Below are 14365 nucleotides of genomic sequence, written 5' to 3' on the forward strand. Positions count from 1 at the left end.
AAAAAACGGACTTTCACATGTATTTAAGAAGTGGACGCAACTTTGGGACAAATGCATCGCATTTCACGGTAGTTACTTCGAAAAAGACCATGTAAATGATGACGATTAAAGGTATTCTGTTTTCTGTATAAATATAGTCTTATAACTTATTGAACAGCCTATATATATTGAGCTATTTTTGTCCACTTTTGTGACATTTCCCTTGACTTTCAAGGGAAATGTCACAAAATCACTTTCTTGAAGTGCATTCTCATTAATATAATTTAGCTTGTAATCTCTTCAGCTTGAAGTGCACTTTGGGGATCCCTTATCTTATCCATCAACCAGGATAAAATGAGGCAGGGGGGGTTTGGTCTTTACTTTGACTTTTCCAATACCTTAATCACCAACTCTTCTACCTTAACCACTATTCCTAAGATACTAATTGGTCTTTAATTTTGGACCCCTCTCTCTCTCTCTCTCTCTCTCACACACACACACACACACACACACACACACACACACACACACACACACACACACACACACACACACACACACACACACACACACACACACACACACACACACACACACACACACACACACACACACAGAGTCTCCTTATCTTGTCCTCTTTCCATTCCCTTGAGATTCCACCAATAATGGTAGACTTAAAATGAACAAGCTGATTAGTGACTGCCATTTCTCTTGCACTTTTCCATAACTTGTAAGCTGATATCCTGTAATTTGATTGTCGTCTTCGGATAACATTAAACATTCTTGTAGAGTTTTTTGGTGTGTGAGCATCATCCCAGGGAATACTACTTATGCATATTACAACTATTAAAATAATAATAATATTAAATAAATAAATAATTGAAAATAAAAGTATTGTACCTAAGTAAATAAAATAACCATTTTCCATAAAACAATTGTACCTAAAAGTACAAGGAGTATCAGTTCACCAAATTAATGTTTTCCAAAATACTTGTTTTAGTCCTCATTAAATCTGTTTCAAGTATCTGCTTCTATAATGCTTTTCAGAAGTTTATTCTTGTGGTTGACTATTCTTTCACTAAAATAATAATTTAAGTCTGTCATAGAGCAACACTATATCCTGTTATATGTCAATATACGAATAAAACTATCCTTATAATTCAACTAGTTTCTTTCCTTAACAGCTTTATAGATTTCAATCAGACCTCTTATTCATTTTCTGTCTGAAGTTTGTAACCCACAAAATTCAAGTCTTTCTTCATAAGCATGACTACTCATTTCAAATATTAATATGGTCACTCTGTTCGGTACTTTCTCCATCATATTGATATCCTTTCTGAGCATAGGCCATCCGTACTGTAGCACATCACTGAAAATTAATCCTAACCATTGTTTTGTATAGGAGAATAATTACATCTTTCTGCTCACTAATTTATTTGAAATGATAATAGAGTTGCATTGTTGCATTCTGGCCAATTTGCTATATTATTTAAAAAATTCATAATCAACTGCACTATTATTTGTAGGTTCTTTTCATCATCTACAATTTTGAGTTTATCCTTACGCAAATAGTAGATTACCTTTGATTTTTGTGCCTCTGGTGAAGGCCTTTATATTTTCAGCTCTTAATTGTCATTTCTCAGGCCAACAAAATATCCCATTAAAGTCTTATCTGAAACAATATCCCTTGCTCTTCTATCATTGAACTTTAGTTAGATGAACAGTATCATTGATAAAAATTCAGCCACTTCATTGCCTTACCTTTAATGCTATATTTCTTCATTTTTGAAATTACGGATTCTACAACTGTGTTAAAATAACTCTTTTTATTATCCCAACTTTTCAATCTTCATATCAAGATCATCATCTGGAGCATACATAAATATACAAGACAAGCTGTGTTATATTTCAAACCGTAAGCTAGAGAAACAATGATTTGATCACATGCTACTCACTGACATGACCTCTAATGAAAAAAATAAAATAAATAAAATAAAATAAAAATCACATCAAGCTAGATTTAATTTATGATTACATGAATAAACATTCTTGCTTACAGATGGTTTTCCTTCCAGTAACAGTGATTTCCTATTTCTATTATTACATTTGTTATTTTTGATTAAAAAAATAAAACATAAAATAAAATAAAATTATTTATGAATTACAACATGAATAAACATTCTTCTTATAGATTTTTTTCTTTAACAGTGATGTCCTATTTTTTAGTATTAAAGTTGTTATTTTAGATTTAGGATCCTGGATTTTCTACAGTCAGTCCTGTTTATAGTTGTTCTTAGAGAGGAAGGATTCGTGGGAGGAATATATACCTTCATATATATGGGATTTTTAGACCATCATTATTGTTTAGATTGGGATGGTTTAAGGAAGCTTATGAGATAATAATCTCATAAGCTTCCTTAAATTTGCATTCATACCATGTTTTGGTGTGATGTAGACAACTAGTGCTTTTCCAGTCAATTCTATGTAAGGTGTTCAGGGCATGATCAGAAAGGCCAGCTTCACCATAATTATCATATTTGATGTGTCGTTTATGTTCTTTTTGTCTGATCAGAATTGTGCGTCCTGTTCCTCCTATGTATGGTATGTTGCAGGTGCAGTAAATACGGTATACTTCAGGGTGGGCTGGCAGAGGGAGTGGGTCTTTGGATGAGTTGAGTAAGCTTTTTAATTTTGAAGGAGGTTTAAAGGTGGCTTTGAGGTTGTATTTTTGTAGTACTCTGTTTATTTTGTCTGATGCCCCTTTAATGAAGGGAATGGTTATAGTTTTACTGTAGTCTGGTTTGTCTTTGTTTTTTTATTGAGATCTTGTAGAGAATTTTCTTAATAGTGTTTTGGCTGTATCCATTTTTTTGAAAAGTATTGCTGATCGCTTTTAATTTGTTCACTGGAGCAGTGAACAAATTAAAACAAACAAATTAAAGTGCCTGTTCACTGGAGCAGATCTTCAGAGCCCTGTTTTTTAGGGTATGGGTATTGATGACACCTAGTTTCTGTGTTGGGTGGTGGTAGGAGTTTATGTGTATATATTGGTCAGTATGTGTCAGTTTCTGGTAAACAGTGAAGGAAAGATTGCCCAAGGGAAGAGGTGTGACAAGTATATCTAGAAACAGCAGTGTGTTATGTTTTTCAATCTCAGTTGTGAACTGCATGCGTTTGTGTTGCTTGTTTAGGTGACTAAGGAATGTGTCTAGTGTCTGGCGGCCATGAGACCAGATCGCGAAAACATCATCAACATATCTAAGCCAGACTTTGGGTTTTAAAGGGGAGGAACCTAAAGCAACTTGTTCAAAATGTTCCATATAAAAGTTAGCAATCGGGGGGGGGGGGGGATAATGGCGAGCTCATGGCTGTGCCTTCTTTTTGTAGGTAGAAAGCGTTTTGCCATACAAAATAACCAGAACGTAATACATGCGCAAAGAGCGCCGTGATATCTGGAGGAAATTTCTTCTGTAAAAGAAGAATGGTGTCATTGATTGGGACATTCATAAAGAGGGCAGAGACATCAAAACTGATTAATAGATCATCTTTTTCTAATGTAATGTCTTTGACGATGCTTATGAAGTGTTGTGTGTTTTTGATATTGGAGTAGGAATGACCTACCAGCTCCTTGAGTGTTGCTGCTAATTTTTTGGCTAAGTAATAAGTCAAGCTATCAATCCCTTCGACTATAGGCCTTAGCGGTGTGTTTTCTTTGTGAATTTTCGGTACCCCATAAATTCTCGTTGGACGAGCATAGTGTGGAAATAGTTTTTTTACTGTATCTTCGGGCCATGTGGTAATTGACAGTAGATTCTCTGTTTTCTTTTTTTTTATTCTATTAGTTGGGTTATAGTTAACTAATTGGTATGTGTTATTGTCCGAGACCAGCAGATTCATTTTTTCCACATAAGTGGGTTGGTTTAAGATAACGGTGGCACTTCCTTTATCTGCTCTGGTTATTAAGATGTTTGGATTTGACTTTAGTGATTTTATTGCTGTTAATTTGTGTTGAGTTAGGTTGCTTGTTATTATTTTGTTATGATTTAAAATGTTGGCGGTTTCTAAACGTATTTTTTCTGCCATGTTATTTTGGATGAATCTTAGGCCTCTTTCAATATTACAAATAAATTCAAGTTTGTTTATCGATTTGGGTGCTATGGAAAAATTTAAACCTTTGTTAAGTATCGAGATTTCATCTTTGTAGTACTCTGTTTATTTTGTCTGATGTCCCTTTAATGTAGGGAATGGTTATAGTTTTACTGTAGCCAGGTTTGTCTTTGTTTTTTATTAAGATCTTGTAGAGAATTTTATTAATAGTGCTTTGGCTATATCCATTTTTTTTGAAAAGTGTTGCTGATCACTTTAAATTCGTTTTTCAGTGCCTGTTCACTGGAACAGATCTTCAGAGCCCTGTTTTTTAGAGTATTGATGACACCTATTTTTTGTGTTGTTTGGTGGTAGGAGTTTATGTGTATATATTAGCCAGTATAAAAAACAAAGACAAACCAGACTACAGTAAAACTATAACCATTCCCTTCATTAAAGGGACATCAGACAAAATAAACAGAGTACTACAAAAATACACCTCAAAGTCACGTTTAAACCTCCTGCAAAATTAAAAAGCTTACTCAACTCATTGAAAGACCCACTCCCTCCTCTGGCCCATCCTGGAGTATACCGTATTTACTGCAACTGACATAACATACATAGGAGGAACAGGACACACAATTCCGATCAGACAAAAAGAACATAAACGACACATCAAATATGATAATTATGGTGAAGCTGGCATTTCTGATCATGCCCTGAACACCTTACATAGAACTGACTGGAAAAGCACTAGTTGTCTACAACACACCAAAACATGGTATGAATGCAAATTTAAGGAAGTTTGTGAGATTATTATCAACCACTCCAATCTAAACAATAATGATGGTCTAAAATTCCCATACATATGGAAGGCATATATTCGTCCTACGAATCCTTCCTCTCTAAGAACAACTATAAACAGGACTGACCGTAGAAAATCTTGGATCCTAAATCTAAAATAACAACTTTAATACTAAAAAATAGGACATCACTGTTAAAGAAAAAATCTATAAGGAAGAATGTTTATTCATGTTGTAATTCATAAATAATTTTATTTATTTATTTTTTAATCAAAAATGACAAATGTAATAATAGAAATAGGAAAATCACTGTTACTGGAAGGAAAACCATCTGTAAGCAAGAATGTTTATTTATGTAATCATAAATTAAATCTAGCTTGATGTGATTTTTATTTTATTTTATTTATTTATTTATTTTTTCATTAGAGGTCATGCCAGTGAGTAGCATGTGATGAAATCATTGTTTCTCTAGCTTACGGTTTGAAATGTAATGCAGCTTGTCTTGTATATTTATGTATGCTCCAGATGATGATCTTGATATGAAGATTGAAACGTTGGGATAATAAAAAGAGTTATTTTAACACAGTTGTAGAATCCATAATTTCAAAAATGAATGCTGATCACAGTGTAACACTAAAAGAAAGGAGTATGATAATTCATGGAGTTTCGACCCACAAACAATGCAATCAATATGGCAAACTGAAGAATCAGGTTTCTAATTTGATACAATCGACTGGCTTTTTTAAAACGATGTAGGAAAGCAATATCATTCCGAATTGCATCAGGTTAAAAAGAAAATTCACCTCAGCAAAAGCGCAATGAATATACTTCTGCATGGAGAAACACTTCTCTGAGAACAAATCCAAGCTTCCAGAAAGAATTTAGCCACTACAAAAGGAAAAAACGGAACTTTCAAGCTACGTAAACGCAGATATCTGGATGATCCTGGAAAAGATTACTGACAGCACGGTGAACTACTTCCTTCAAACGAAGAAAGAAAATCTAATTTCCAAATTCCAAAGATTAAAAGATCGAAAGAACCAACCGCCATATTCAAATTTCTCCATAATGAACAATGACAACCAACCAGAAGCAAGAAACAACAGGAGCCACCAATCGCCTACAGGTAACAGTAATATAGTTAACCTATCCAAGCATGCTTTAAACAAAGACAAAATCTCGATACTTAACAAAGGTTTAAATTTTGCCATAGCACCCAAATCGATAAACAAACTTGAATTTATTTGTAATATTGAAAGAGGCCTAAGATTCATCCGAAATAACATGGCAGAAAAAATACGTTTAGAAACCGCCAGCATTTTAAATCATAACGAAATAATAACAAGCAACCTAACTCAACACGAATTAACAGCGATAAAATCACTAAAGTCAAATCCGAACATCTTAATAACCAGAGCAGATAAAGGAAGTGCCACCGTTATCTTAAACTGAACCACTTATGTGGAAAAAAATGAATCTGCTGGTCTCGGACAATAACACATACCAATTAGTTAACTACAACCCAACTAATAGAATAAAAAAGAAAACAGAGAATCTACTTAAGTCAATTACCACATGGCCCAAAGATACGATCAAAAAACTATTTCCATACTATGCTTGTCCAACGAGAATTTATGGGCTACCGAAAATTCATAAAGAAAACACACTGCTAAGGCCTATAGTTGAAGGGATTGATAGCTCGACTTATTACTTAGCCAAAAAATTAGCAGCAACACTCAAGGATCTTAACAATCTTAACAACACTTAACAATCTTCCACACAACTTAAAACACCAAAATAATTATCAAACACTAAAACGAACTATAAAAATTGAACTAACACAATTAGCACAACACATCCCTAGAACCGAAAGTCTACACAGGATCAGTTGTCTAGCAGCCTAAAAGCAAAAATATTTATATATACAACAAAATACAAACACAGTAAATAAATAATAATTCTACTGTTTTCACAAAAGCTAAATCTAGCTTTGTGAATTACCACAAATTAACATCCAGATCACATTACTTTAACTAATATCATCTATAGAATATCATTCCTGTACTTGATCCTTAATATTACTTATTTAGAATGAGTGTCATTCTTGGTTATATACACTTCACTCCTTGTGCATATGATAAGATTATTTTTGTCTTAGTCCACACTATAAGTGTTCTTTATAACTAAACTTATCATTAGCAATTTATTAACACCTAATTTTATCGCTGTTTGTCAGTTTATTTAATAATAATAAATTATTACTACTGCTGCTACTACTATTGCTGGTGGTATGTATATTATTATTATTAAGAGAAACCTCCAGGGAGTCAGGGATACCAAGGAAAGCTACATACTACATGCGCCAGTTGTCATACTTATTCTTGAATTCATTCACACTACTTGCACACACAACATCCAATGGTAATCCCTTCTAATCATGCACCACTCTATGAGAGAATTCTGTATCAGAGTTACTTTGGAAACAAGGAGACCAGACCTGAGTGTAATAGTCCAAGTGAAGTCTTTTCAAGGCGTTGTATAGAGGCAAAATGACATCCTTATCTCTACATATCAAAGTTTGTTTCAGCATTGCAATTATTTGTGAGTTGTATTTGCAATCTTTGCTATATGACCCTTAAACTTCAACTTCCTATCTACTAAAACGCATGCATAATCTGAAACTCTTTGAGTTTCTTTTTCAATTACTGCATGTTGCATTTTCCTATCACTAATCATTTCTTTGGAGGAGCCTTCCCACCAGGAAAATTCTGATTTGGAACCTCCTCCACTAAGGCATGAAGTTGAAAGAGCAGTTAAGCAGCTTACCAGCAATAAGATGGAATCCCAGCAGAGTTAATTAAGGCCACAGGGGATGGATGGATAAGAGTGTTTCATAGATTGATTACAAGGATATGGGAGACAGGATCATGACCTAGAGACTGAAAGAAGTCCATTTTCATACCACTACATAAGACGGGAGATATGAAGGCTTGCAAGAACTATAGAACTATTAGCTTAATATCTCATGCAAGCAAAATTTTATTGAAAATTATGCTAAATAGGATTGAGGCCAAAGTTGAGGTAGAGATGCCCGAAGAACAAGCAGGTTTTTAGGAAAAGAAAGGGCACCAGAGATCAGAGCCTTTACCTTAGACAGATCACAGAAAAATATAAAGAATTTAGACTCCCTCTGGTAATGCATTTCTTAGACTACTTTAAAGCTTTTGACTGTGTTCAGCATGTGAAACTGTGGAAATTAATGAAAAGAATGAGTTTCCTCAACACACTATCTGGTTGATAGCCAACTTGTACAGGGAGCAAGAAGCCCATGGTAAGAACAGGTGTTGGATTAACTGATTGGCTCAGGTTGGAAAGGGAGTCACAAAGATGTTTACTTTCTTCTCACTTGTTTAGCATATATGCTGAGGACATCATGCATGAAGCATTGGATGAGCTCAAGACAGGAATTAGAATAGGTGGTAGATTGATCAGTAATGTGAGGTATGCTGATGATACTGTACTCATCTGTAATGATAAGGAAGAACTAGGACAAACTCTTGATAAAGTTAACAAGATCAGTAATAACAGAGGACTTCAACTCAATTCAAGCAAAACAAATATTATGGTTCTCAATGGAAATACAAAATGGAAGCTCTTGAGAATCAAGTGTACCTTAATGGAGAAAGAATTGAGGAAGTCAGCAGGTTTGAGTACCTGGGATCCATTATTAATGGGACAAATTGCTGTTCAGAAGAAGATTAGGAATGGTTAAAACAACAGTCAGATACTTGTCTAAAATCTGGAAGGATGGATCTATCTCCATTTGAACAAAGGGCATACAAATGAATGGGTGTTAGAAAAGATCAGTAGAACTTTAAGACTCTTGACAGAAGAAAGTTAAAATATTTTAGACACATTGAAAGGATGGAAGGAGCTTCTGAGAACAGTAATAGAAGATAATGTTCCTGAAAAAAAGAGAAGGGAGAGACTGTCAATGAGATGGATGGATGGTGTGTACAGAGTCACTGATCTTCAGAGAGTTGAAGCCTCCAGAAAATCATACAACAGGACTACGTGGCGAAGTCTGGTGTAGCACATCACCAAACATCGGAGTGACCATATGGCATCTGTGGATACCCAGTGAACAGATGAGATAATGAATCATTTCTTCATAAAAATAGGCAGAAATCATTTACATCATTTTGACTCATCTTGTATTTCCACCAGGAAAAATTCCACATGTTGAATATGTAAAAAAAAAAAGTGTATTTGGCACAACACAATTGCTGACTAAATGAATACTAATAATGTAATTGAATGCTGTAACTGTGGGGATATGAAGTATTAAATAATGAAATGTAAAAATATTTGTGTATTTCTGATAAACTTTTAAAAAAAAAAAAAAGTGTCTTCATGTAATTTTTAATGAGATTATGTGCTTTTTTATTATTAGGAGCTTCATGCTGGCAACAACAACATTATAGAAATCTCTTCTGAGTTAATAGAATCATTGTCACCTGTCAAATTACTAGATCTTAGAGATAACAAGATCAGTTCTATTCCAGATAATATAATATGGATACAAGGACTGGAACGGCTCGAGCTTAGCAATAACAATTTGTCCACGTAAGTACCCGCATTAAATTGTTTAAAAAAACTTTAATGTTTTTTTTAAATTTGCTTTAAGTAATTTTAAGTTTTTAAATATTTAAACATGCATTAAATTTTATAATCTTTTTTATAATTTTAGATTTTAAATGAAAAAAAACCATCATCAAAATCCTGGTATATACCCTCAAGGGGTGTACAGGAGATGATAGTACTACATGAAAAATTTACATCATTACTAACTTCCTATCTACAATTTTCCTCCAAATCAGTCTGTTACCTGTCAAGATTCCAATATTATCAGATCTTATATTTCTGTCTTCTAAGGCACTTTTTACTGTATCAATCCACCTATATCTTGGTCTTCCTGTGGGTCGTTTTCCTGCCAACCTGGCAGAGAACACTTGTTTTGCTAATCTTTCCTCTCCCATTCTGTTTAAGTCACCATACCCCCTGAGATTAGCTCTGCTAATGCTAATGAAAAAAAAATTATATAGCCATTAATTTATTTCATTTTTTTTCTCATTTTCTTGTTTTAGATTTATTGAATTAGCAGTTTTGTTATTGTTGTTATTATTATTCAGGATCTCCATGAAATGATAAGATTCATTGTATGAGGTTTATCATAGACAAATTTATTATACCACTTCTTATAACCATTTGCTGTCTGCATTTTAACCATCATCTCAAGCACCTGTCACCCACCATGCAGAAAAAAAAAGGCTACTTCTCACCCACTTCTATTTGCAACTTCCAGGAATGACCTTTTTACCTTATTGTGTTTCCTCATTCTATCACATGAAAAATCTCCCTAGAAATTGTGCCTGACAGCATTAGGGCCTGACTGCTATTTGAGCATGAGGCAAGCTTTTTTTTGCATATGGCTGCTATGAATTTTGCTTCGGAGTTGTTGATGATTTGTTTTAGTTATTTTGGGCTGTACTATAGACTGAGTAAGAAGTTAGAATATTTGAATTGAGCCATTGAATATACTAAATTTTTATCTTGAACTGCTTTGGCACACTTATAGAGAGCCAGAAACTTGAAAGAGGGGGGGGGGTCAGCATTTTGGGCAGAGTGGGAAATGCTTGGCCCCATGTTCGTGCATTGTTTGAATACAGAGACTACAAACAGCAACAGACATAAATAAGAAGCATAGAAATGAAAATCCTGGAAGTCATTCCATTTGTCATCATTGTGCCATTGAATAAGAGGCTGAGATTGAATGGAAGGTCCAGCTGATGACAAAGAAATATGATCAACGTTATGTGCTTGCCCATAGAACAACAATCTCTCTCTCTCTCTCCAACCGCTGTAGCCTTCTGTGTTCATGGGCAATTCATCACTTGCTTACTGCTCTCTTCTGTCCTGAAATACACTCGAAGCATAAAGTGCTCAAGAATTTCTTGGAATTTAAAGCCCATACCATGCCAGAGGTTGCAAATTTCACCAAACGTTTCATGCATTCTTTATCAAATGCTTCTTGCTTAAGATGCCAAACATGTATCCCATTGATAACTATGAGACATACAAAACATACTTTCATCACTAAAAAGTACCCTTTTCCAGTTTTCTTGACTCTACAACAGTCTTTGCTTACACTATCGCACTCTAGCTGCCTTTTGCTTGGAAGTCATAAGGGGCTTCTTAGGTGCACGCGATTTAAAACCCAATTTGTGAAGTCATCTCAAGATTGTAGATTTAGACACATTCACACCTATCTCCTGTGAAAATTCCTTACACTTCAGAAGCAGTTTTTCTTCCTGATATTCTTCAATCTCCTCTCATCTCTTGGTATAGTTATTATCTTTCAACCCCCTACTACAGTGATTATTTTGAGAACTCCAGTTATTAGAATAACCAGAGTTTTTCTGTCTCAATACTCTACTCACACTTGAGAACATTTCAATTCTTTAGCTATAAACTATTGAGTTTAGCCTTCTTTGTGTAGAGACACCATACAAAACTTCTTAGTTTCTGATACGTCACTCGGTCAACCCATGTTTAGCAAATGATTAATTGAAATCCACGCACAAATGATTCCTCACATGAGTCAGTCAGTCCTGCAGCTACTGAAATACATGCTATTTCTATGCTTTCCTCAAAATCAATAGGACAAAATTTGAAATATTCTAATATTTTGAACCACATTAAAAATTATTCTAATTTTGTGAATGTTTTCAAATAACAGTTTTCTTATAATTTATATAAATTTTTATGTGTTTACATGGTTATATAATCTACAAAGTACGTAGATTTAGATTATGCTAATTCATATTTGGTAGTAATTATTTTTATTTTCTATGCAATAAATTAGAATTGCGAATCATTCAACACATTTTCTTTGATTATTCTAATTTTTTGATTTGGAGGTGTACAATCTCTTTACTGAATGTGTCATGCATGATGTGAATGTTTTATTCTATTCTCACAAATGATTTCTGTCTACACATCTTTATCTATTTCATGTCTATATGCAACCATTTCAGCAGTTTTATTTCAAGAAGTAGTAAAATTTCTTTCCTTAGCTCAGTCACTTTTACAGGGTGTTGTATTCTGCATACTTTTGCAAGTCTTTACTAATGATAATATCTTTCACAGTTGACCATGGTGCACATCTATTTCTACTCTAAGTGCAACCTCTTGACTGAGAGTGCACATGCAACTACAGAATGTTTTATGGTACATCTTTTGTGCTTTGGTGCTGTCTGCACAATATATCTTGTTATACTGCATGGCCAGGTGAAAATGCAACTTTTTCTTTTTCTCTGACTAACTGGAAGCAAAAACAAATCTTTAACTAATACATAAATGTGAAGTACACATTTCTATTTAATATTTATTTTATGAGATGGCATCTTTTAGGTCACATGTTTTGCTTCCATGTACATACTGTTTACTAATAGGCAGCATGAGAGTTACTTACCAGCCCTGTAATTCCATATATCATATATCATCATAATTGAAAATTCCACACATTTAATCATCTCCCAGGTCAAGACCATATGATATAGCCAATAGTTTATAGTGATACCTGCTAGGTGGGCTTCCTTTAGTACTGTAAGCTTCACACTTCCTGTTTCTTGTATCAGACTTTCTTATTATGTAGTGCCTGCATCTGCATATTTATATAGCTCTGTATTATTATTGTTCTTTGATGTTGCCAGTTTTGCTTTGGTAGAAATAGAAAATACCAATTAAAATGATTATATTTCATAGAGTTTAAGATCACGAAAATTATGGCAATCGTCTGCCATATTCTCTCCCCCTCCTGAAAAGCCTTGATTCATTGATAGCTTTATCTCACTGTCAGTGAAAACTGAAGACTGGCTGTCCATCTATCTTCAGAAAGTTAATTAGGACTAAAGGAGTCCTGTCTATTCCTGTTGGAAATAAAAGGTGTTTGCAGATTTATTTCATTTTATATGTTTTATATTATATATATTTTCATATAATTCATAAAAATTGCTCACGTGATTGAAATGCTAATTGTATTGGATCACATAGTATCTGCTAACTCTTTGAGGCAACATACCAGAAAATGTCATTGATAATTCTGAATTAAAATAAAAAAGTAGAATTATTTTGTTGTTTAAAGTTTCTAGGAACACTATTTTCACTATTAAAAGTGTTTTTTTTTTTTCTTTTGGATTTCTAGCTTGCCATATACATTAGGTACATTATCTCACTTGAAGTCTTTGGGTATTGATGGAAATCCTTTGAGAACTATTCGTCGAGACATAATTCAGGTAAACTTCAAGATAATTAATTTTTAAATTTTTTTTTAAACTTATACTGTAATGTACTCTTTATCTGACCTTCTAAATGATAATTCTTCAATAAACAGGCCCTTACATGTCAACTTACCTCAGGTGCAGCACCACTTAATTGTACTTCAATTATCAGAGCAGCAAATTGCCTTCTGATGTGGTCGATATATGGTAGATTACTATATATAACTTGTATGTATATTATCTAGGATAGATTCAACTATTTGATAATTATTGTGCTGTTATCTACTAATATACCATCAGTTAGTAAATAGAAAAATTCAATGATAGAAAATTTTGACAAAATCACACTGATAAATTGCACATTGTCCTATTTTGTATAAATTCTTTCATCCTCCTCAGCAATTTAAATGCTTGTGGACTTGCTTCTGATACACCACTGACTTGCATATCCATATACCATTTGTTTACTCTGGTGATGTTAGTTGTGAGATTCCTTGACTTTCCCCATAAGGTTATCAAAAAGTTTGTAATTTATCTTGCATGTTAACATGCCAGATAAATTACAGACTTGCCCAACATTAAAAGCTGAACAGCCCTGCCACAATTCTAAGCTAGTTATCACAATTTTATTCTGAGATTTGTTTTGCTATAAGGGCTGCTAAGTATAAGGCTATTGGGAAACAACTCTGGAAAAGATAAGTGCTATTATATATAGTAATTGGCGACATTGACTACTTATTAATAGAATCTTATTTAATGAGATTATGGAAGCAAAAGAAAGTAGGAATAAGAAAACAACAAAAAAAAAAACATCAAAACAAGAGGGAAATGAAACTGCAGGAGTGATAGGAAGTGATATTGCTGGGATGCAAGATTTGAAAAATGAGTTTATCAGAATGAGAAAAAAAATGAGGAATGTGTGCAGAGTGTAATCAGAGGCTTGATAGAAAGTAACGAAAGAGTGCAAATGGATAGAATGAAGGAAAGTAGAGAAAAAGAGGTGATGATGATTGACTCGAAAATAGCAGTGTCTAGATTCCATTATTAACGTGTAGTGAATGGAGTCCATACACTGTGTTTTCCAGGGGAGAGAGAGAGAAAGAGAATGAGCAAGATAATTGATGCCTTGGATATGAGACGTAAATGAACAAGGGA

The 14365-nt window shown here is 33.8% G+C and overlaps 1 protein-coding gene across 1 annotated transcript in view; it reads left to right on the forward strand.

Annotated features, from left to right (window-relative positions):
* LOC150108587 (leucine-rich repeat-containing protein 40-like) overlaps nucleotides 1-14365 on the forward strand; it is a 234408-nt gene that overhangs the window by 128958 nt on the left and 91085 nt on the right. Inside the window, exons 8-9 of the mRNA XM_090416034.1 lie at nucleotides 9322-9494; nucleotides 13135-13225. Of these exons, the coding sequence (XP_090272160.1) occupies nucleotides 9322-9494; nucleotides 13135-13225 (264 nt within the window). The remainder of the gene's footprint in view (nucleotides 1-9321; nucleotides 9495-13134; nucleotides 13226-14365) is intronic.

Source organism: Typopeltis vanoorti, chromosome 3 (genome assembly GCF_054136105.1).
Source record: "Typopeltis vanoorti isolate ZY-2024b chromosome 3, IOZ_Tvanoo_1.0, whole genome shotgun sequence".
Taxonomy (NCBI): Eukaryota; Metazoa; Arthropoda; class Arachnida; order Uropygi; family Thelyphonidae; genus Typopeltis; species Typopeltis vanoorti.